The 25,409-nt window shown below is 38.1% G+C and overlaps 1 protein-coding gene and 1 non-coding gene across 2 annotated transcripts in view; both read left to right on the forward strand.

Moving 5' to 3' along the window:
- Positions 1-25,409, forward strand: part of BIRC6 (baculoviral IAP repeat containing 6) — a 178,741-nt gene that overhangs the window by 139,932 nt on the left and 13,400 nt on the right. Inside the window, exons 66-70 of the mRNA XM_040553622.1 lie at positions 14,742-14,952; positions 21,729-21,874; positions 22,706-22,816; positions 24,025-24,242; positions 24,865-25,026. Of these exons, the coding sequence (XP_040409556.1) occupies positions 14,742-14,952; positions 21,729-21,874; positions 22,706-22,816; positions 24,025-24,242; positions 24,865-25,026 (848 nt within the window). The remainder of the gene's footprint in view (positions 1-14,741; positions 14,953-21,728; positions 21,875-22,705; positions 22,817-24,024; positions 24,243-24,864; positions 25,027-25,409) is intronic.
- On the forward strand, positions 25,195-25,355 carry LOC121068846. The gene has a single exon (XR_005819109.1). It is a non-coding gene; the product is annotated as a U1 spliceosomal RNA (small nuclear RNA).

Raw genomic sequence — 25,409 nt, forward strand, 5'->3', positions numbered from 1 at the left:
AGATGAACTGGTTAGCCTAACATGAGCTAGAAGGGGATATCCATGCCACTTCATCCTCCTTCCTTAGGTTTTTGGGGGTTTTGTTTTTTTAATTCTCATGAGAACTACCCACAGCTACTGTCGTGTGTTTTTCTATTTATTTATTTTGTGGGAGTTCCTAGCTTATTTTTTTACGATGTAGGTGACGAGCAATGCCTTTGAGTCAGCAGTGATGGATGGTGCGGTTAGTTTGAGACGGTTTTCCAAGTCTTTATTTACCCTGTTGAGAAAAAAAGAACTCAGATCCTGCGTCTGTAGCAGTGCAAGTTGCTTTTAGATTCGTTATTGCTCTCATTCACAGCTCTTTCGTGTGTTTCCTCTTACCACTGATTGGATGATGTTTACACTTCACCTATGCATCTACATCTTGTAATAATTTTCCTTCTGACTGAGGAACTTCAATGACTTTTTTTTTTCTGAGCTTGTAACTTAGTTACTGATTGAGAATATCCTTGGAAAAATACAAAATTCTCTCAGAGCTAACTACATAAATTATTCTAGTTTGTTCCCACATATCAGTCTTCACTCACCTGAAACTTGCTTGTTGCAATCTCTCACACTTGCTTTAAAATAGTTCTATATTAAGAAATTAATTAAAGCTTTATAAATGCCACCCAGAGTAGTTTGACCCTGGGAGTAATACCACTTCTTCTGCCACAGCCTTTTTTGACACCAACTTCTCTTAGCAGCAGTCAAGTTCAACCGCTGCTTTGCTGTCCGTGGATATGGTCAGAATGCATACCAGTATTTTATCAAGTGGTAAGTTTGCTAGCTCAGCCAGCCTGCCTTTGGAGGGTGTCGAGTGATATGTCCTATATTGGGTTGGGGGGAACTATTTTAATCGCTCTCTTGATGAATGGAAACAACTCAGGAGTCAGTGACTGATGAATGCTGCTGAGGGGTAGAGGTGAGGGTTTCAGCCCCAGGTGTGGTCTGGATGTGGTGGAAAGGAATGATGGAGCAAAGACAAGGTTTGTTGTTGTTTCTTGTCTCACGTAGGACATCAGGCATCTTCATTTTTATCTTTGCTTATATCAAAAAGAATCTCTTATATGGGTGTTGTACCTTTAAAAAGTGATTAGTTAATTTTAAGATGCTTCAATGATGATTCAGTGCTGTTCTTTGCAGCTCCAGAGTTTTTTTGTCAAAAGTATTGGGGACTGTTTCTTCAAATTGGTTTGAGTGTAGGCTGCATGCTTCAGGAGGATAATTAAGGCTTTCAAGTACCAAATTTTTGAGCTGTCATGTTTATAAATTTTGTTGTGTTAGAGGAATCTGTTAAGTGAATATTGGGCCCTTCTCATGGGCAAGCCAGGAGAGCAGTGAGAACTGATCCTAGTCCAGCTCTTGGAGAACAACAGTACCAAAACAAATTCCTCTTTCTCCAAAGGCCTTAAAGCGTCTCCCCTGGTGAGTAAGAACAAATCTTGTCCGTATGAGTTTCCAGATGACTGCTCTTTTTAAAAAACAAACAAAAAAGAAATCTGGAAGATACCACCAATCACAGCACCTCTTCCTACATCTCTTTCCTCTGATTTTTCATCCTTACTTGTAAATGGTTTTGGAACAAGACCATGATATTCTCCTCATGAAATCTCTTATTTTCTGTTGCAAAAGAATATGAACATATGTTTACTGTCTTTTAAAAGCACTTAAGGTATCAGGTTATTTTGTAGTAGATAGTGCTTTTGGAGTAGAACTTCATGAACAGATATTTTTGAAAATATCAAAACTGATTATTCACTTGAATGCTTAATAATACCCAATATTTATGAAAGAAACAATTGTAAAGTTGTGCTTCTCACTCAACTGTGTTGCAGAATGTTATTGTAATTTATAGGGAGTCATTAAGAAGTATGTATCAAAACATGGTATCGAGAATTAAAGATGTAACTGTTATGAGGAACAGTGCATCCCGGCTTTCATTTCTAATTAGGTACTGGATTGTGTGGCAAATAAGGCACTTAGTTGTTTAAAGATTATATCTTACTAGCTCCAAAGAGCTAATGATTTTTTTCTTCCAAGAAATTATTATTTAGCAAAGCTCACTGAGCGATTGTAACTTTTACTTCAATCTTTATCTGTTCCTGTACTGCACGTTGTTGTAGATTGCTTTTGAACATCAGACCATTACCTGGAGAGCTCTGCACTGATTTACACAGCTGCTGATGACTTCTGCAGCTGTAAATGTGGAACACACTTCAAACTAACTTGCAACCTCTGGCCCCGCTCACTAGATCACAGTGAACTAAAGTACATGTTAGATTTTTCCATAAGGAAGGGAGTATTGTGGGCAAGATGGTTGAAAACTTAACAGCTGAGAGATAGAAGGGGTTAAGGCAGGATTTCAGTGGGGCTTCTCACATCACACCTTGTTCTTTCTGCTTTTTGCCTATCCATTTGCTGCCTAATTTCTGTGAAGTATTTTTCAGAAAAACAGTTCTCTGGAATTGAGTGTTTTGTTTTGTTTTGTTTTTCTGTTTGTTTTTGTGTGCCTTAAATCACAGAGTTTTTTCCAAATGACTTAAGTTCCTGAGGGTTCTTTACAGGACAATCCTGATAGCATAAGTAAACAAGGTTGCTCTCTCATCTGGAGACCAATATGAAGTTCTGGACCTCTGTGGTTACAGGATAGTATGATTGTTTTGAAGCACGAGCAACAGACTACTTATGGATCTGTATCTGTCTGCCAAGAACCTGTAATTTTTTTATATCCCCTTTGGATCTGCTTAAACATTACTCTTCTGGTACTAATGTGAGGTATATTTTTCTGGCAGACCTTGATGCCTTGCACTCTGCTGTGCAATATGTTTTATGTAAAAGGAAACTAAATTGTGGTGTTTGCCTTCCAAAGATGAGTTATCTTTTTTAATAAGCTTCCTTGATAGAAGGATGTGTAGAAGCTAACAAATCATACTTGTGATGCAGCTGGTGTTCATTTCATTACTGAAGTTAGTTTCTGTACTTTTGTTTTGGGTTATTCACTTGAGAAATAAAAGGTAGGGGCTGTTGTGTTCAAAAGTATTTGGTTTTGGCTGTAAGTGTTCCATGAAATTCTCTCTTCACTAGCTTGTGATATCTGTTTAATTTACAAAAACTGATACAGGTCACTGATGAGACTGTTCAAGGGATACGGCAGTAGAGTTTCTGCCTTGTTTAAAGTGGAGGGAGTCTATCCTTAAGTTTTCCTGGTCCATTTTATCTCACTGCTAAGGCCCATGAGTGTTTCATCCAGCAGTTCCTTTTTTCACTTCATTAATTGAAAGCCAAAACTGCTCTATAGGAGGTCTGTATATCCCTGCCTATAGGAGAAGACTGGGAGCCTCTAACTACTAAATGTTTTCCCTCAGCACTGTAATTGGTAAAGACATTTGACAGGACATTTAAAATTTGAGGTACCACATTGCATCTTTCAAGGTTTCCATAGTAACTATTATTGGGGCTACCATTTTTTCTTATTTTACTTCAGTCAGACTGTACATCTCCAATGGTTTCATTTAGACTTGGTAAATGTGGCTGGGAGTATGAGTGCTGGCTGTCTGGAATAGATTGCTCTGCCGTCTGCCACGTGCTGCCAACACATTCACTGATTTTTACTGGAGGCATTAAGAATTAAGATGCCTTTCATCACCTACAGCCTCAGTGCTTTTTTGAAAAGAGACTATTGCATCAGAGGACTACGACGTCACACTAGGTGTCCTGTAGTTCCATATAATATTGCAGAAATGTTGGAGCCACTTCCTTCCTTCAGTTTCATTCTCCTGTCCTGTTCCTTATTGCTAAAGGCACCATAAGTGCTTACTGGGCCATGAGTGTCTTATTGGTATGCACAAGAGACTCCCCAAAGGACAGTAAATAATGCATTTTCAAAGTTTTTTTTGTCTTTTTCTATATTAGTGGCTTAATCAATCATGTAGCATAACTGAACAAGATTTCTTTCTGTTCATGTACTGAGCAGCTTGCCATGGTTAGTTTTAGATATTTTACTTCATCTTTCCTGAGAAAGAGTTGGCTGTACTCAAAGGGCAGATTTTTAACAGTTCAGAGGCACGTGGCTCAGCATGCATTTGAAGAGAAACGTAGTGCAACACTGGGAGCTGGCTTTCATTTCAGCAGCTGAAAGTCTCATTTGTTTGGTGAAGCGATAGGTCTTGATTATTCCAGGCAGTAAGTCTCACTGTCACATCTGTCCTTTGTGTGTAGTCTCGTTTTCTCTCCTCTTTTTAAAAATAAAATGTTATAAGCATATCTGGCATTTCCTATATTCATATGCAGGCACTGTCATAGTATCTCCTTTCTTAATCTGAGTGTATTTGTAGTATTGAGTGGAGGTCACAGGAAGCATCTCTGTAATTGAAGCAGTTAGTCTAGAAAACGAGTTCATCTACGATAGCTTACTTCAACACACACACTCTGGGTTTTTAATAGTGCTCATATCTTCGTCCTCTCTGAGGACAACCTGAAGCTAGTATTCTTTGTTAACAAAAGCATATGTTTTTTTTTTTTGAGTTAGGGGATGATTCACAAAGGCTCTTGCCATCATGGCCAAGTGAAATGGATATTTAAGGCAGAATAAGGCAGTCTCCTTGCTGTCACCCGAAGGCATGATCTGGTAGGTATGCCCAATCGTACAGAAAGTTTGCCGTGAAGCACGGTAACTGCACCTCACCCCATTCCCATGGGAATGTTGGTATCCTCTGCTGATGGTCTAGTAGTTTGAAGAGAAGACGTGAGTCTTGGCCTTCTTCCATCTGCTGAAGTAATGTCTTTAAAAAAGAAAAAAAAAAAAGTAGTAATCCTTCACTATCTAATTTTGAATTTCCATGTTGATTTCTGCAGCATGTGCTATGAAATGGCAGATTTCCATTTAATTTTCAATTCCCATCTTACCCTAAAATACTAGTGACTGTTTTATGGTCTGGAAGGGGTAACAGTCAGACTGAGGACCATTTCAAGGTGGCTGCTTGCCCACTTGTCTTGCCAAAAATAGTGAAATCACTATTCCTTCTCCCAGTGCAGGGATGATGAAAGCCAGATTAACTTCCTCAAAAATCATGCTTTATGTTGTCAGACCAGTAATACCTTTCCTTTCATCTCTGTGGAGTGCCTGCACTTGAGAATTAGCTTCAGCACTTGAGAATTAACTTCAGTTATCTTGCTTAACTTAATGGTTTATGATTTAGGAATTCAAAAGGGGGGAAGCATGTATTTTGTGCTGTAGTAACAGACTTGCAATGTGCCATCTGAGCTTGCAGCAAATGAATGGGCCAACAAATACAGTTACTGTGTTAAGTGCAAGAATTTGATCGCATCAGAGCTCAAACAGGCTTAACATGGGGTGACTTTTATTGATTTTTATTTATTTACTTAGTTATTTGTCAAGAAAGTTTCAGTCCACAGGCTATTTGTTTAAGTCGGGTAATTTCTCTGAGGAAAAATGTTTTTCTTACCTCCTTGGTTAAGTGGAAAATTAATTTTATGCTTTTAGCTTACCTCTAGTATTAGATTTATTTCATTATGTCTACTTCAAATATAAATTATTGGTCTTTTTTATCTTATTAAATGCCATAGCAAAGAGGTGTATTAATAATGGAGGTTTTTTCATCCTCTACCAGGAAAAAAACCTTTATTCTTAAGCACTCACTGATTGCCCTTATATATATTTCCTTCTATCTTTTTCTTTTATCATCACTGATTTTATATCCTCGTGTATATTTGTTGGATAATCTAAAGCTATCCTGCAGCTTTATGTTGATGCTTCCTTATACTTGTTTTCTAGATTTGGATGCAAACATCATTTTGTTAGAGCTTTATCCTTTACTTGCTTTTCTTCGTATTTTGTTGGTTTTAAAGAACTGATATTGGGTAAATCCAGTGATCTTTGGGAGGGGAGATTTTTGGAAGCTAGAGTGTTGGATCCAGTGGCAGGAGGAGTTTCCTCTGCAGCACTTTGGTTAAATCCCTTCTACACTGATGCTTGCTGCACCATTTAAAAACAAAGCAAGCAAACAGAAAATGAAAGCCAAAACAAAAATGAATGTGGAATGTTTCAATTTTAGTTTTCATTAATTATTCTTACTTGGTAATATGTTTCCTGCTACCCATGTTAGATGGCTCTGTAGCCCCCAAGAAACATCCCTTCACTAACTGACTGTCTTTTTAAGACTATTTGAAGTATTAATGGCAGAGAGGAGTATCGCTAATGGGTTCCATTATCTGGGATTTGAGTGTGGCATGGAAGTTGTAATATCTGCAATTCTGTGGATAACGCATGGTTTTAGTAGTCGCTTATGCTTTAAAAGCTGAGATTCTCTTTTATATCTTTCATATCAGTGGGGTTTCTTTTTCCCGCTCCTTTCAAAACACAGGAAATTGTCTGTTTACTCAGCTGTACGCACTGGCTTCATGAAATAATAGCTCGTGCTTCTGGCAAAGGTGGTGTTTTGTGGTTTTTTTCTGGGTTCATGAATGTATTTATGGCAAGTTTTTAAGTGAGTAACATTGTTCAACTTCACTAGTAAACAAAACTTTCCTGAAAATACTTATTTTTAAAGCATATTTGATTTTGGTGAAAAGTTAAGTGAAACAGAAATAGTTAAGAGCAATGGTCTGCTCCCTTGAGCAGCATTCCTGCACTAACTCGAGATGACTGACCGACTTGGGCAATGCATTTTGCCTCTGTAATTGAAATACACTGTTTCCTTTTTCTGCTGCAGTTAACATGTTGGGTTTTCCACATTTCCTAGAAGAAGCTTACAAGAGCAGCAGTGCCAAGATAGCCCACGTTTGTTAGCCTGTTATTTTTATCACCATTAAGGGACAATGAGAGTTGCCTACAGGGGAATTACAGGAGTGGGGCTAACATACCAGTGTCGCCCTGCTATTCCTTCTGCGTGGCCAGGGCTTGTGTCACCTCGTTTAGTCCTCGGTGCGCTGTTCTTACATGACTTTACCCACTTACTTTTGAACCTGTAACAATATTTGATGCCACAGCATTTAGTGCTAAGCTCTTCCAAAGCTCAACAGCAATGCGTCGTGTAATGCATCCTGCTGCTCTTTCACAATTCGCAGTCTTCTAATGGCATGCCTAGTCCTTTTAATGCACCCATCAGCCCTATTCATGTTGTTTTGGTTTTTTTTACTAATAATTTAGAAAAACTTTATCATACGCTTCATTAGTCACTGAGGCTGCCAAGTCTTCATTTGTTTCATTTTACATGGCGCAGAAGCTCGATTGTTCAGTCGCCTCTCATCCCTTTGCCAGTTCTGTCCTGTCTCTTTGAGACAAGGGAAAAAGCACACGGTGTGGAAGTCACACTGTTGATTGAGTGCAGTCCCAATAAGTAATTTCTAATTTCTCTTTCCATTTTCTGACATTTTATTTTTTTATTTTTTTTTTTTTGCACTGCTAATGAGCTTGGTGCTGACACTATAGGAGCAAGGACTTAGGGCTGGATCAGAATAAGAATAATAATCATAATCAACCTGGAGCCTGACATTGCACATGCTGGGAGGCACACACCCACCCACCCACCCCCTTCTTGCATTGTTTTACCCTGCTCTGGCACAGGGTTTCAAACTCAGTAGCTGTGAGCAGGCTTCCAAAATGAGGTTTAACCCCTCCTCCTATTGCAGAAAGACTAGTCTTTTCTGATGCCTTTTTTAATATGTATAATCAAAAATGGTACTGTGAAAATGTTTGTGTCATTCCCATAATGAAAAGTGAAGAAAAAGTCAGGCTAATTAAATGATTACAAGATGACAATATTTAGAAAACTTTGGTTTTATTTTTGCCCTAAGGCTAATGATTTCTTAAAGATCTCTGATTTTGAATCATTCTGTAGGCAATCCTTTTTTCTATGAAAATGGAGCAGAACATAGGGTGCTAATTAGGCCTATTATAAAAGATGCTTGCCCCGGGTTGATTGTGAAACAGAAAATCAAGAGGCAGTAGAGCATGATGCATTTGGAACTGACACTATCGCCTGCAGCATGGACTGCATTCATAGATCATATGTTTGAGAAGTTGCAGTGAAGGGGGCTGAGGGACGCCTGCACTTGTAAAATATTTAGAAAGAGGAGGAAGAAGAGGGGCCCTGTTGGAAACACCGTGTCTCACACGGACGCTTGGCAGTACCTGTGGCCACAAGGCTGTGTCTGAAGGTTTTAATTAAAAATACAAAATTAGTGTTTCTTTTGTGTGGCATTTTTGAGCAGTGGTGTTTTTTGCTACTGAAAGTCTTTAATAGGAGAATGAAATCCCGAAATCTTCCATTTAATCACAGCTGTGGTTTTTAAGTTTGAATAACATACTGTAGCATCAAAAATACATCCTCACTAATTACTAAGCATATTTTAGGAATGGTATAAAATTGACAGAACTTTAACAGCTATTTGGAAATGATTTGGAGGTTAAAAAATCAGTGGCAGGTGTGTGTTGTACTGCAGTCATGATCTTAACATTGGACTTAAAGTTAGTAATTAGTGGAGTGGTAATGAGAATGTCTTATCTACTTTTAGCTTTTTAAATTTATGAGACCAGTGTCTTTTAAACTTTACTACTATAAAAATAAAAGATTCTTGGAATACAAAGGTATTTTCTTGTTTTTGTTTTTGCAGGGGAGGTTCAGTTACACTGTAGAAAATTTTCAGCATTTTTGTATGATGTAAATAGATGAGTTGCTCTACATAACTGTTAGTGGTTTTCTTTCACATTACTTAAAATAGATGCAGGATTTGACAAATACTAAAAAAAAAAAAAAAACACACTTCATCTTTCTAGGCAGATATCAAGTCTAATTGAAAAAGGAGAAAAGTATATCCAAACCAAACCAGGAAATAAAACTTAGAGGAGTTTCTTGGATCACTGGAAACTCTGCCCCATGCAAGAAGCAAACGTCTTGGCATGGGAGATGAGTGTTATTGCAGAATCAGAATTCAAATTTATCTTGGATTATAGAAATCAATTTGTTAAAGTTTTAAACTGTTTTTCCCCTCTTCTGATCTATTAAATGTAAGCCATACTTGTAACCATTTGCAGGAATTTTTAAGTTTACCTTTACATTTCTTGTTTCTAGATTGTGCATTCTCTATAGAGTGCCTTTTTCTTTTCAGTGGTTTCCTTTTAAATGTGCATTCATGACCATGCCTCTCATGTCTGCATGGCAGAGCTCTTCAAGAAAACAAAAGAAATGGCTGTAAATTGGAAGGAGTTTTCCAGTGGTGCCTTCTGTGGCTGCTACCAGCACACCCTTGTTTCCTTCAACAAAGGCAGAAAGGCAGTCGTGTGCTTTGTTCAAAAGTAAAAGAAACTGCACATACAAAAAGTAGTTTGAGAAAGTCATACTTTTGAGGGTCTTGATTGAAATTCAAGACAAGTCCTGAAATGAAGCAAGTCGAGTAAGTGAGAATTGAAGTACAGAGGATGGATTAAGAACAGCTATGTGCAAATTCCTTCATGGTACAAAAGCCAGGATCATACCTATCTGTCAGTGTGCGATTTACAACTGGTTTGGGGTTGTTTGTTTTTTTTCAAGTGGCTGTCCTTTTTCTCAAGTGTTTGTTTTGCCTCATGCAAACATGATGTTTGCAAGCACTTCAGGATAGGAATTCCTAGTTGAGTCGTGGTAAGAATCACAGCGGGAATGCCTTCACATTAGAGGCAAGTAAAGCAGAACTTTTCATCATTTTCCTAGAAATTATTCTTCTCCATTGGTTTCTTCAGTCTGCTGTAAAGTGTGAAGATTTTTCGATGTACTGGATATGCTATATTAATGGTTTCCTTTATTTTAAGATAAATGTTTATTCTTTGTGTTATGTTTTAAATGTCCATTCCAATGGAAATAAGTATTATAATCTTATTCATACCCAGTTAAGTTGTACTGAGGATGTTAAATGAATTGCAGAAAAATTTATTGCTGCTCAGTATTATCTATTTAATGGGCCATTAGGCCTGGCTATTCTTTGTTTGAATATTGTATAATATTAAAAGAAAGCAAATGCATTAGACTCACTTGGGGCATTATCTTGTTACAGATATTTATGCCATTTAAGGCAATACTTTGATCCTATGAAACTACCTGCTCTCGTGTGCTTTTTTATATACCAAAGCTATAATTGCATATGAATAGGCTTTTTAAGAAACAGATCTGCATTGGTGATGAATAAATAGATGTGTGGAAAGCAATCAAAATGTTTTCCGAGATCACAGCTAATGTTTGAACCTGGATCAGTTATTCTTCAGGGGCAACTAGACTGTGGTGGAACTTCTCAAAAATGTGATAGGTGCCGTAGTATCTCATGACCTTTGTGCATTTGTGAAAGTCTGCAGCTTTCAAAAGGACCTTATCCCTCTGAAGCATGAGGTGCTTTCCAGATATCTGCCATCCCTACCTGCCTTAGTAAGTAGCACTGACCTGACTGAGATTTCTGCTTTTCCTAAATGCAACAAACAAAAGCAAGTTTAGACCTGAGATGCCTTTTCGGTGTGAATTGAGAGTATAGATCACAACATCATAGAACAGCTGAGGTTGGCAGGGCCCTCTGGAGGCACCTGGTCCAAGCCCTGCTCAAGCAGGGACACGCAGAGCAGGCTGCCCAGGACCATGTACAGGCTGCTTTTGAAGATCTCCCATGTGAAGGAGATCTCTGAGGAGGAGATCTCCAATCTCCTCAGGTGCATACTGCCTATTGTCCAGAAAAGCTATAGTGAATTTATTGCTAATTGTCAAGGACAATAAAACATTGGTTTTTGGACATGTCTGTCATTTCTGCAATTAATAGGACAACCTCGGTAATAAAGATGCTGCTGTCACTTCCCTTTACATCTGCTATTTGTGGCACCACCGTGAGTCCAACCTCCAAGAGCGCTGCTGTCATCACCTCATGATCCACCTTGTGGTGGTGTTGCAGTGCTGCTCTCTAAAGAAATCTCTCTTCCTCTGTTCTGGTGTAAACATGCGGCTTGGTTCTAGGGCTTGCACGTTCCTCAGCAGCTCACAGCCGTGTGGAGCCAGAGACCGCAGACAGCACCGAGGTGGGCAGAAGCGAAAGGGTGCGCGGTTTGGTGTGTGTGCGCCCAGCATCCCGGCAGGTCTGGCTGTACTCGGTGCGGGAGCTGAGGGCGCCGTACAGGCTGCTGTTCAGAACAGATATTTGTCATTATTCAGTAACAGTTTTGACTTCGGGATAGAAGAGTCCTGGATAACGTATCCATCTGTCATTTATTGCAAAGCCAGGAATTCAGATCTCCTGTTTCCATTATCTTAGGAATGCTGTGTATTGGCAGTTCGGTCTGCTTATGGATATGCCTATATAAATCAAATGATGTTAGTACCTTCTTATACAACTTAAGTACCCGTATAAAAATAATTCTGACATATTTAAGATGTGCTAATACTATTTGAATTATAGCATTTCTGTAAGGAAAATTACTTGTTTTTATTTAGTGATGAAAGTCCAACACAAGAAGGTACTTTATTTAATATGAACGAAATGTTATCCTCCACTTGCATTGCCCAATTCAGTAAGGCAGAGAAAAAGTTGAGTATATTCCCGAGGTATAGCATTCTTCAAAGAAAACAGTGTTTTTAGCATTTAGCATTTAACCTTTAGCATTTGTTCTTCTTTGATGTTTATGTTTGCTTAAAATTCAAATGGCTGTGGTCACAGTTGGTGAGATAGCTGTATGTAAGGACAGTAGTCTAAAGGTTCTGTTGCTTCTGTTTGATGGAAATAGGATTATATTTTATAGTTTTCTCCATGTTACTAGTATTTTAATGTGGTTCTTTTAAAGGACTTCATTACGGGATCTCAATAACTTTTGTTATAAAAATATTTTATTTATATTTCTGAAATGCACTCTCCAAATACGTACCTAATGCTATCTAAAGGGAATTACGTGTGTGATAAAAGCCCAACTAACTAAATTTGCTGCAAGCCCTAAAAGCAGTAAAGGTGATGCTCGAGTCTGGGTGCTGCAGGACTTGCTGAGCCCCAATGTCGGGCTGGTGCCATCCTGCGGCAAGGCAGGAGGAGGTGAGCGCGTTAGCGAACAGCAGCGCTGGGCCAGGCAAACACTTGGCAAAGCAGCAGCACGGAATCCCAGGGGCTTAAGCATAAGGATTTAAAGACCGAGTGCTACCCAGTCTGGATTATCTAATTACAAGGAAGCGTAGAGATTTTAAAAAATGCTTGAGTCTTCTATTTCAGAAAACGGAGACGTATCTGCAGAAAACATATACTGTAGTCAGTCTGGCGTTCGCTTTCAATTGAAAGTAAAGTAGGTACAAGGAGTAGATGAACTGCTAAATAAAGATAGTAAACAGAAGTTTGCCAATTTTCAGCTCTCTACAGTGAGTTTTACACTTAGCCAGATATCCAGTCTTAAGAGAGAGATGTTTTTTCTCCTCTTTTTGGCTTTAGATTGGGGGCTAGGGGAAATTCTAGAAAAGAATTTCTAGAATTTGTTTGTTTTGGACAAGCATACTTTCATGGGTCATAATCTTTAATAAGTACAATAAAAGCCTTGGAAAAAAGTAATGCAAGACATGATATGAAGGAGCTGAGTTAGAAGAGTCTAAATTGCAGCATGTAAAAAAAAAAAAAAAAAAAAAGACAATTTATTAAGGTTTAAAAAAAAAAAGGTTTCAATTAAGAAAGGTTTCAGCTTTTGGGGAACAACTACCAAGTGGATGCATTTCATTTGTTCCACAAGGGAACAATTGCAAAGCAACGTGTGTTAGCTGAATCTGATAAAAAAGCGTAAATTCTCTCCTGCTTTTCTGGAAAACATTTCCATTTTAAAGTCACGCCAGTTCGGTTTCCCTCACAACTACTTTTGAATGTAACTAGCCTTTCAGCAAAGGAGGAGAGGGCAAGCACTGATGGATTTGAGATGATCTATTCTGACCTCATGAAAGCTTCTTGGTTAAATTAAAGGAAGAAAGAAAGCTTTCCAGGCATCAGGTGCACCAGCTCGTCTCAGACCTGTTCACCTCGGGCCTGTTCCTGCTTCTTTTATGGACATTTTACGCATTGTGGGGATTTTTCTGTGGGCAGTCGAGGTTCACTAGAGAGTAGGCACTGAGCATAAGGAATGAATGTGTGTGCAGCCATACATGTCTTACGGCTAATAAAATGTAAGAATTGACAGATAAGAAACTGATTTTCTTAAATGCCTATGTTTAAGTTCCATGAAGGTTGATTTAAATATATGGCATATTTCAGCACAGGATATTTTTAGAGCCGTGATACCAGACCTGATAAATTAATGCTTTGTTTTGGTAAATTTCTTTGTACTCAACACAAAAAAATATCTCCCCAGTTGAGAGTTTGTGCTGTTTTAATAGTTTCAAAATACCAATAGCAAACTGTAGATCAAAGAGGAGAGAGAGAACCTTAAAACCTGGATCAACTTGCTTGTTGAATTGCGGCTGGCTATTTACCCTGTCCCATCGTGCTGTATTTAGAGCTAAGGGATTGGTAATGGGACATGAAAGTTTGTGATATGCTTTAGCTTGGAGGGTGAGATGTGCTAAATGAAACATTAAAGAGTTCTTCTGTGCGTCATTCTGTCCTAATGTGAGTTGTCAGTTAATTTTTTTTTTTTTTCTGGAAAAAGCTGAAATGTATTTTATCAAACTCAGTCATTTGTAAATACTTTGAACTAGAGCAATGGCTTTTTTTTCTGCAGTTAGGTTAAAAATAGTGTGTCCTAGGGACAGAGGAAGCAGCTGTGTTAAAGTATCTGCGTATTGCTACATTTTCAGGATTTCTGTTAATGATATAAAGCCAGTTGAAATGACATCCATTACATACTTGTCCAAGCAAGTGGAAAAGAAAAATAAACAATGTGGTGGTAGAGGATCCATTAGAATCATGTGTGTCTCTGCGTGCCTGTCCTAGAGGTGATATCTGTACTGTGCCCCCAGTTACTTCTGTGATGCATATACCTCATGCTGAGCAGTGCCAAGGCAGTGAACTCTGCCTACCTTATATATCTTCTTACTCATCTTTACTGGCTTGTGCTTCATATGTACGCAGATAAAATAGGCATGTTTTTCAAAACCTTTGCACACTCTGAAAATGTGTGACAGTTTTTAAGATACTTTCTCCATTGAAAGGAGAAAAGCTAGACCTCTTAGAAGATAACTTCATTTATTTCATGACCATAAGTATTCCTGCAGTAATGCAGACAAATTTTCCCAAAGGAGAGAAGGTAATTATAAATAAAATTGATGGCATTTAAGTCTGTCTTTATTAATGCTTACGCTATTAGAATACCAAATGATACACTGCTACGCCATATGGCTTTTCACTTTGTCTTTGATTAAAAGGTTAGAATTTTTCCCCCCGTAGATGTTTGTTTGGCATTTCAGCATACACCTTGAGCCAGGATTGTATATTAAGCTCCTAGAAATGAATACAGAATGTGGTAATCCTGTTGTGTACCTTGTTAGCACTTCTTCTTTCGTCCTTTTGTGTCTTTTGCTAACCTTTGTTTTCCAGGTATCTTATCCAGTTCATTCTGGACAAGTCCATTAAAACATAATTTTCAAATGGTTATTATAAAGTACCATGTTTTATAATTGTCAATAATATTTTAATAATTATTAAAATCTAGCTTTTCTGTTTTTAAAAAAAAATCTAGTGGAAGGACTATCTTCAATTTGAGTAATTTATGTAAACTGTTTTTCTCTTAGTCTTGGATATGGCCCGACATGTGCCCCTCTACCGCGCGCTGCTAGAATTACTCCGTGCTATTGCGTCTTGCACATCGATGGTGCCGTTACTGCTTCCTCTGTCTGGAGAAAACAGTGAAGAGGAGGAGGAACAGCTGGAGTCACAAGCTTCTGTTGGGACTTTGTTGGCTAAAATGAAGACCTGTGTAGATACCTATACCAACCGATTGAGGTAATCATTTTCATCATCCCTAACCTTCCCTTGGCTGTATTTTATAATTAATGTGTTAAGAATATAGAAGTGAAAGAAGATTCAGTTCTGTATATTTTATACATATAGTCCTGCAGTCCAGAGTGAGAACATACCATATACTTGATCTAGATTTTTTTAATATGCATATTTTCTGTTTTATTATGCTACTTACTCATAATAATTTTTTGCTGATCAGAAAGAGGAGTGCTGCTCAAGAATCTGGGAGCTTCAAATCCTTCTAAAACTTTTTTCCTTCTTCAGAGAAGTATATCTCTTGTTTGCAGGAGTCTATTTCCTGCTGTCAGTCTGAAAGCAGGAGCATTCCTTGGAAGCACTTACACATGCCCATTCTGTAAAGAATGGAACTGGGGAGGGTGAAACCAAATGGTAGCTTTTACCAGGTTTCTTTTATATGCTGCTATGCTGCTTTATCCATCGATAAAGCTTCCTCAATGGATTCTCCATCAGAGGCTGACTGGTTAGTAGAGGAGCCTTTTGGGTTTTCTCATGAAGTAAAAGATTCAGTTGTTATTTGTAGCGAGAAACCTAACTGCATAGAGACAGTTGAAAATTTTTGACTAGTGATATTGATTGGTGCTAAGCCTGTTTGTACACATGGCGACTCTGGAACAGTTAATTTGTTAACACGCGCATCAGAGGTGAGCTGGGACACTTGAAGATGATTTGATGTTACAAACAGATGCCTTGGACCCATCTGTGTTAGGCTATGCAGGTCTTCCACTGTCTTCTGAGGAACTTCACATTTGACATTTCTTGTCAGGCACTCTCGCAGTCTGGTACTGCAATTAGAGAACAAATGGAGAAGTGTCTCAATCCCCCTTCTCTGCAGTGATGCCATCCAGCTGCACAAGGGATGCAGTATAATGTCATCTGTACAGGCTTGTTCTACACGCTCTCTGGACTTCAGCAGACTTCTCAAGCCTGTTTCTCAAGGAAACCCATACAGACAGACAAGACATGAGGACAGTGTCTTACAGTAACCATCGACTACTTTTTAGGTACCTCCTCTTACAAAATGAAGGCAATAATAAGCAAAGATTCTCTTTCAGGGAATGTGTGAACCCAGACTCATTGGTAGCTGCTTTTATTCCTTGATGATTTTGGTGTAGTCCATAAAAAAGGCAGTTTTGCTTTGTTAAACCTGTTTCTGTCTCAGGCTTGTTGGTCCATAGATTTTGGACAAGAGTAAGATTTAGACCAGCTGTCTTTTTCCTGTTCTGTTCAGTAACAACCACTACCCCCAGATTGTTTTCCCTTTCAATGTTCAGTCACCGAAAATTCAGAGTGGTCACCGACCGGCTCTCACAGAAGCAAGGAGCCCCTGTGTGCCTCCCAGCTCCTTGTGCCTCTGGGAGGTGCTGGAGTTGGCACAGATTTCACAACTGACTTTTCATCTCTGGATGTCTCTAACCCTCCTGGTTTCCAGACTTGAGGATTTGTGTTAGTTTTTGTTTTAATCGATGAGTCAAGTTTTTCTGCCTGGACTGAGGGTATTAGAAAAGCAAATTCTGATGCAATTCAGATTTCCATTTTTTTCTTTTGATCATTTTCTGTCTCCAGCAGTTAACAGGTTACTTGCTTTCAATATCAAGTTGGCTTGTAAAGAAACAATATTCATCCTTAACTGAACTCCATGGACTTAATTACTTGTGAATTTCTGGAGTCCTTTTTAACTTCGATTCCTAGTCTTGCACATCAAGCATGTAATACCCATGGTGGGATTTCTTTGTTGACTTAATTCAAGAGAAACGGAATTAGGAAGAACAAGTGACATCTCTTTATATTGGTTACCAATCCAAGAAACATCAGCTTGTGCTTTGCTGGCAAAACTATGTAGATCACAGTATATGTAATCTTAAAATAGAAAAGAAAATCATATTTGACATCTGTGTAATCAGTTTCCAGTATAAATATATGTATAAATCTCTCCACCATGATTACTGTTGTTGTTGTTGTTGTTAATCTGGTCATCTGTTGGACAGCCTTGGATTTAATGGGCATGGAAACCTGTGTCTTCTCACATCACTTCCCTAAGCTGAAGTCTGAAAAGTTTCTTTGTCAGAATGGCACATGACCTTTGCTACTTGTAAGCTCTTTTTATTTCGGCAAAATAAAATATGATATTATTAGTTCTTCAGTGTTAGCTTAGGATCTGAAAACTAAGAATAGCTCTTCAGGCACAATCAGTATTATTAAAATAACTTACGAATTTCATTTTAAAATTATGATTGGTTCAGTTACATATCTATATAACTTTCTTGTGTTATTTTGATATATCAGCACAAAATAATATCTTGTCTTTCCCTGGGTGGTTTAAGCATAATACTGTTTGTCTCTAAAGCAGTGTAGAGACAAGGATGGAAACACCAACAGCCTGAACAGCCTGGAATCACTGGGGTGGAAGGTTTTAATTCTCAGCCTTCTAGCTGAAGGTTAGCCAGCAACATAAGCAAGTGTTGGCATGAATTTCTTAAATGGGACAATCTGCTGCCCTTTTTAGGTCAAACGGCAGAACAACATAATTATGGGATCTGCTTTCAAAGACAAAATTTCCGTTTATCTGAACAGCAGTGCTACTTGCTTGTCTACCAAATGTCACTTGCATGTTGGAACAAGACTGTCTACTTCGATCAAGGGGGACAGTTTGGTTTTGGATTCCAGTTAAGCATTCGGTTTCGTTTACTTTCAAATGCCATAACACTCTATTGGAAAACAGGAAACCTCAGGATAATGGAGCAGACGTTTAGGTATGAGATGCTCATTCCTAAATTTGATGAGGCAGATAGGGTAGATGAGGCATTTTCCTTGCTATGTCTTTTCATTGTCTTCACTCTTATCTTGCAGAACTTCTTTGAGTGACAGTGCATTTTGCAAACAACAATTTCCTTTCTAATCGGATCCTAAGAATCCGTGTTTTTTATTATTATTTTTTAAAGACAAAACCTCCATCACTTTTTTTTGATGCACTCTCAAGGTCATGTTCAGAGTTAATGGTTGGTTGCAGGGACCAGTCCTGCAGCCTTTACTGGTTTGAAATGCTTCAGTTTAGTGTCTGTAAATACAGTGCTTGAAGACCCATGGAGTGTGGGGAGCCACCTCAGAGGAGACTGCTTGCTTTTGTCAGTGCTTTATTTGCAAAGGCATATTCCCTTGCTTGTTTTGCCTAATTTTAGTAGGTGGGTCTAAGAGTCTGTGGATTACTGAAAGGAACACGCATGTTTGGTGCATGTGGAAGCCCACGGAAGGTGGGGGGCCATTAGTGCTGGAGGCTGCCATGGCTGCAAACGTTTTCCCAACAGAGTGACTGTCAGCATAAAACTGAGTGGAATTGCCTTACAAGCAGCATCTCTGCAGTACAGAGGGGCTGAACGGTTCACTGCCTTTACTTTGTGAATAATTTGATAAATGTATCACTCCATATTACCACGTTTACCTCTAAGTACCTGGCATGAGTGAGTAACTGTAAGTATTGGCTTTAAAAATTAAAGTTGCCTTGGGAGTGTATCGTTCATTATTCATTTATCACAGCGTGAAAAGAAGGCTGTCATCTTCCAGCACAAGCTAAATTAATGGCTTAAATTATTAGCATGTACACTGCTGTCTCTTCTAGCAAATATATTAGTTACTGTCATCCCTTTAAACACGAGCTGACATGAGTTTGTCTGCATTTCTTCAGTGGCTGAAAAGCTGCAAAGGGAAGGTTTTAAGTCCTAAATAAATACTTGGCTGCTCCTCCACTCTAACATTTAGATAAAGCTTTGGCCTGCATCAAATAACAGACATTTCGCTCCATGCAAAATCCTGGAGGAAAGGAATACACAGTGTAACAAAGATATGTAAATATTTTCTAAAAATAGAGAAAATGTACAGCAAAATAGTTATATGGTTATATTTTCTACCCTAGTAGAAATTAGTAGTAATTTATAGTAGTAATTTATGGATATTATTTGTTTTTGTTTCTTTGGAATACCATTGAAAAACGTGTAATTGCAGCTCAGGAATTTGATAATGCAGCTAGTTTACCTGCATACATAAATTTATATGCAGGCTGCTACAGTGCGGGGAAGACTTGAAGGATCCTACTGCCCTTATCACTTCTATGAATGAGGAGATGTAATACCAAAATTCAAGTTTTTGGGGGAGAGCATGTACCATTCCCAGCAGCTCCCCATCTCCAGCTAGAATCTTCTTGGCCTTCTGAGGTGCTTGTGTATGGCACACAGCTTGGAGAGAGCTCGCTGCGGCTCTGAATCCAAGCGGGATTGCAGCAGCAGTGCAGGAGAGGAGATGGTACCAAGAAGGAAGGACAAATTTTCCTCAGCTGATAATTTGTTTTGTCCTTGTTACACCTGCTCATGAGATGGGAGAATGGTCACCAGAGTGTTTTTTTTTCTTTAGCACACAAAATATCATGGGTTTCAGATTATGCTAAGAAATAGGTTTGGGGACCAAAATACCATCTTTGGTGTTGCTGCAGATTTGTCACAGGAGTAATGTTTGCAATGCCCTCAAAGTCCTGCTTCTCACCTCCAAGACCAGACCTAACGGAGCTGTGTTGTACGTACGCGTTACTCGGGATCCATCCAGCAGGCTTCACAGGCTTTCTCTACATGTACTGAGATTCTTCTGTGCACCAGTTGTATGTGAAGCCCACGGGGCTTTAGATTATGTTTGCCTCACCCATTTCATAACCATCTTCAGATGGAAACTATATAGACTTTTATATTTTCCACACCAAGTTTGTTTTCAGCATCAGAGGTAGAATCAAAATATTCTTCGTGTGCTCATGTGTTCACTGCCAGTATGTCAGTATGTCTGTAGGAGGTCTTATGCATGTGGTTAAGCATTTTGTCTAATGAGACCAGTACCTTAATGTTTTGTTTCTGAGACTAAGGAGGAAAAAACTGGTAGTCTAAATTGTAAAACCACAGGGCGGACAGATGAAAGCCCTTCAAGATAACTGTCTTGAAATAAATTTGTAATAATTAACATTGCTTTCTGTATCTCTACCAATTACACTTTCACTGCTTTTCAGGCATCTTTCTCTTCTATAAGCCAGTTGACATTTCATTTTAACCAAGATTTTTCCAAGGGTTCTGTAGCAAAGACGACCTTAAGGATTCTACATCAATAGCAAGCAGTACTAAATCTGTACACCCTTATTGGGAATGATGGCTGTAGCACGTCTCTGATGACTGGCATGTCAGGTATCACTGAGGTTTAGTGGGCTTAAATATACGCATCAAACCTTAACAGGCTATTTAAAAAATCTTAGCCTAGATTTCCCCAAGGAAAAAGACAGTGATAAGGATTTGGGAAAGTGTAAATGGGAGAGGCAGCTGCTGCTTCTTTTTCTTCAACTGTTTCTTAAACTCTACACTGTTTGGCTTTGATGCTTTCCTCCTAACTGGGAATACTTGAAAGTTCACTATTGCTTGAAGTCAGCAATGGGCTGACATTAGGTTGGATTAAATCTGGAACAGGGAAACTGGACCAAGCTGCAGTAATGAAGGTTGTTATTAATGCACTCTAGGGATGTTCTCGTTTGATTAGGTATGGTACAAAGACTTCCATTATTACTGTAATCACCTCTATTGAGTACTATAGAAGTTCATTATTTATGCATGATTTCAGTCTAGATCAAAATACAGAAAGCATATTGTAGTTGACAGTGGCTAAAATATATGTTTGGAACATCAAAGCATTGCATTGCTAATTCTTCTTGCATAGATAGCTTTGTTTTGCTTCTGGGTATGGTAATGGGAAAGAAAACCGCTGCTTCTTGGCTGTTTATCTTGATTGGATCTTAAAACGAACAAGTGCTGTTAAAATATTTACAGAAAGTGTGGGGGGGGGAAGGCTTGTTAGCATAAAAATCTCTCTAAGTTTTGCAGGATAACAATGTAAATTTGTGCCAGCTCTTAAATTCTCAAATTCTAAAAAATTAAGGTGTTTAAATTGACATTTTAATTTGCAATGCATCAAGTATAAATATATAATATAGAAGCCATCTACATTTGTAAGACTTAGAATTATGCTACATTAAATTGCTTAATGAAAGAAAAGGTCTTATCTTTTATAGTCCAGAAGAGAAATGCAGAGAGAGACAAACATCATTTTTAATTCTGGTAATGCCTACCTTGTAGTTCGTAGACATACTGTGAATTTTGACTAGAAGATCAATCTCCTAGCATTTTACCGTGAGTGTATCTTAGAGAATTGTTCGTGTATTGTGGAATAGGAAAAAGTACCATATTACCTATTTAAGTATTGACTTTACACCGGGATCTGTGTGGGTGGATGAAGTGCGTATTCATGACGTGATTTTTGTTATATTGATTTTGGAAGCTTCTCTAATACTTTTTGAAAGTGTGCAAGCATAAAGTCGGCATGCAGCGTAACTACTGGAATTACTAAATGGTTGTAGCAAGAAACTAGTATAGTTGTATCACGGGCTTTGTCTTCACATTTTTCCTCTTCGTATCCGTTGTACTTCTGTTTGTCAAATCAAGACTGTATGTTCAGTATTGTCACAGCTGATTGCTACATTAAGTAGCATTAACCTGGATACCTGATTAACCTGGAGATACATAGAGACATTCCATTTCAGAACATTTGCTTTTATCTTGATCTTTGATATTTTCCTTGTTGACAAGCATGCTTAGTACTGTCTAATTTGTTGAAAAATATTCTCTCATGCTATATCCTTTTTTTTCAATTAAAAAAAAAAACAGGTCTAAAAAAGATAAAGCTAAAGCCGGAGTAAAACCAGATGCTTCTGATCAAGAACCAGAGGGACTCACACTTTTGGTACCAGACATACAGAAGACTGCTGAGATAGTTTATGCTGCTACCACCAGCTTGCGACAGGCAAACCAAGGTAAAATAGAAATACCCTTAGAAATACTGTGTAGTGATTATTTGTAATGCATTCATGAGCAGATAACTTAAACATTGGTTTAAAAGCAAGAGAAAAGACTTCCTCCTGTCCCCAGTCACTGACTACATTCTCAAATGTAGTCATTTGGACCCTTGTGTTAGTTTTAAATGTTAAAATCAGAATATAGAATAATCCAAGTAAGTTGGAGCACATCTCACAAGTTTCAGCACAATTAAGTAGTACGTCTTTTTTCTCGTCAGAAGATGAGGTACATGACCTTTAGTAGTAAGGCTTTTGGTATGAGAAGCAAACCTTCTGAATTAGTATAACTAAATGCACAACAAAAATATAAATCATGGATTGAACCTGCAGACAGTCAAACAACCATCTGGTTGTCTAGTAAAGAAAACTAAAGATTAAGTAGCTTAATTAGTAGGAGAGGATATTATCAAGGAGTGTATAACCAGCTCCTGATTTTGGAAAGTGCATGAAAAACACTTGCATGAGTGTCCATCCACACAAGTATATGTCAGACTTGCTTAAGAAAAATCATTAGAAGAATCAATAAATGAATATTCATAGCAGCAGTAGTCATTAATTATTTCTGGGCTGAGATAACGATTTTTATTTACTTTAAGCTGTTCAGGTAATGAAAAGTAGTAGTTAGAAAAACAGATTTGTATGCTCTGAGTGATCCCCAGTTTTCAGAATTCTCTGCAGACACTATCATCATGAAGCGTCATTTTGAGTTAAATAATCCCCAAATGGTTGGCGTACTTGTCTCAAAATTACATTATTAACTACAAATAATCATCACATTTCATATAACAGAAAAGAAGATGGCTGAATACTCCAAAAAGGCGGCTGTGAAGCCCAAACCTCTGTCTGTTTTACGCTCTCTTGAAGAAAAGTATGTCGCTGTCATGAAAAAACTCCAGTTTGGTAAGTTGAGAAGTGTGAATGTTTGTATTTTAGAAAGCAGATACCTAAAAAAATACGTAATCTTTTGCAATTAATCCCTATTTTTTAAAAAAGTGATTAGCTTTTTGCATATGTCACGACCACTGATACTTTTCACACATGGAAAATTATACAAGTCTGTATTTTCAGGTTACAAACTAACGCGCTCGTTGAACAAATATGGAATATATTATGAATACACTAGATGAATTCAAATGACCACTCACAAAATTCAGTGATGGTGTTCATATTTTCATTTCTGTAATGATTTGTGACTTTTTTAGTCCTCAAATTCTATTGCAATATTAGTAAGGTTTTTTTAAACTCATATAGAAGTTTATATAGATGTTTGTTAAAAGTACAACTTTTTTTAATCGAATAGAATTCAGATCAAAATGTGCTTTTAAAGTAAAATGAAACTTGTAAACTTCATTCTGTCCTTTTATGAAGCTCATTATGTTGCATTTGGAAAACATGATGAGAATTGGTTCTCATTTGGGCCATAAAGGGAACGTGTTCAAAGAAATTCAAGAACTACTACTAGTGTATCGTCTAAATAGAGTTATAAATTTGTTGCAGAAATATGTTTTATACATATTTTTTGAACTGCAGTGACAGCATTTGCAATCACATTTCTTTGCTGTTGTATTTGTAAGGGATTTTCCTCCCAAATGTTTGTGGAGTTGTATGCCAAGAATACACAGGTAGGAAAGTTTGTAATGGTAGCCTTGCACCCTGGCAGCCAAGCTGTAGATTTTGCATAGTAAGTGCCTAAAGAAAATTAGCTATAACTTTTTATGATCTTTTAATAACATTGCAACCACCACACAATTAAATACCGTTGGTGCTCTGTTTCACGCTCTTATTAGCATTTTTTTGTATTCTCTTATTAGCATTTTTTTGTATTCATAAGTATCATTGTATGCCTGGTCTGGAGTAACTGGTAGCTTTCCAAATCAGAAATGGTGTACGTTGGACAAGTTGCATATGAATGCTTGTACATTTGCTTAAGGAATTCATTCGACCCAGCACTGGTAATGCTTTGTTTTCTGTGAGCACCGTTAACTCACAAAATACGTATTTTCATGATGCAAATTAAACTTTCCAGATTTTAATATTCAGAATGTTAAGGCTGACCCATTAGTAACTTCACGGTTTTCCTGATGCAATAAAATTTTCTTCTCTTCTAGACACATTCGAAATGGTTTCTGAAGACGATGATGGAAAATTGGTTTTTAAAGTAAATTACCACTACATGTCTCAGGTAAAAAATGCAAGTGACGCCAACAGTGCTGCCAGAGCCCGACGTCTTGCTCAAGAAGCTGTGACTCTTTCAACATCACTGCCTCTCTCATCTTCATCCAGTGTTTTTGTACGTTGTGATGAGGAGCGGCTTGACATTATGAAGGTGAAGTTATTTTTATTTCCCTCTTTCAGCTGGGTGTAGAAGAAAAACCAGAAGTATTTCATTTAGTCTGATCCTGATTTCGCAGTAACTTGGCGGGAGTGGGGGGGGGGGTCCATCTCCCAACCAAGGACGCTTAACTTTTAGCCAAGGACACTTAACTTTTGTTAGCCAAAGAGACTTAACAGGACACAGTTCATTCTTCTTCTGCTGTTCTGAAGTGAGAAGTTTTGTTTTGCGACTCGATTGTGGTCAAAGGTTATCTTTGCATACTACAGTTTAAGTCAATTTAAAGCAGTAGGTATGGAGAAGTACACTGATTGTCTCTGGACCAGCAGTTTGAAGACAGAATTGAATTAGTAACATGCAATAGGAGGTAGAGTTAGCTCCTTTCGTTTTGCTTTCCATTTGTAGTCTGTCTGAAGAAATGGACATTAGCTGAGAGCTTCACTTATCCAGAATATTGAAGTGAACAGACTGATAGCCTGCATATGATGATGCGTACAATGTTTTCTGCAAAGTAGTATGTGGAAATTAAATGTTTCATATAACTTAGAAAAATCTCAACAGGGTGACAAATGTAAGGGTTCTTTTTGAAAACTGTCTTCTTTTTTTACAATGGTAGGTTCTCATTACTGGTCCCGCAGACACCCCTTATGCAAATGGATGCTTTGAATTTGATGTGTATTTTCCACAAGACTATCCTAACTCCCCTCCACTCGTGAATCTGGAAACAACTGGAGGCCACAGTGTGAGATTTAATCCAAACCTCTACAACGATGGCAAGGTAGGTCAACTTCACTCTTGTGCACACATGTAACAAAGAAGTGAAACTGATGAAACTTGTCTGTTTTTGTTCCTTTGTGGTTTTGTGTCCTAACTATGGTAATTCTGAACTTCCAAGATGAAATAGTTTAAGAACGGGGGACCAAAGGCCTTCCTAGCCCAGCATCTTGTCTTTACCTGTAAGGAGAAAGTCATGACCAAAAAGGTGATTTTTCTAGAGCGAGGCATATTTTGTACTCGGTTTGGTAAACCTGGCAGTGTTCCCCAAATGCAGGTCATTCATCTGGATGCTTTGTGATAGTGTGGAGACTGGGCTTGCCGTCTTACAGCTGCAGCCAGTACTGGCTGCCTGTGGGAGAGCATTAAGAGAAGGGCACGTGCTGA

The sequence above is a fragment of the Cygnus olor genome, chromosome 3 (assembly GCF_009769625.2).
Source record: "Cygnus olor isolate bCygOlo1 chromosome 3, bCygOlo1.pri.v2, whole genome shotgun sequence".
In the NCBI taxonomy this organism is placed as follows: domain Eukaryota; kingdom Metazoa; phylum Chordata; class Aves; order Anseriformes; family Anatidae; genus Cygnus; species Cygnus olor.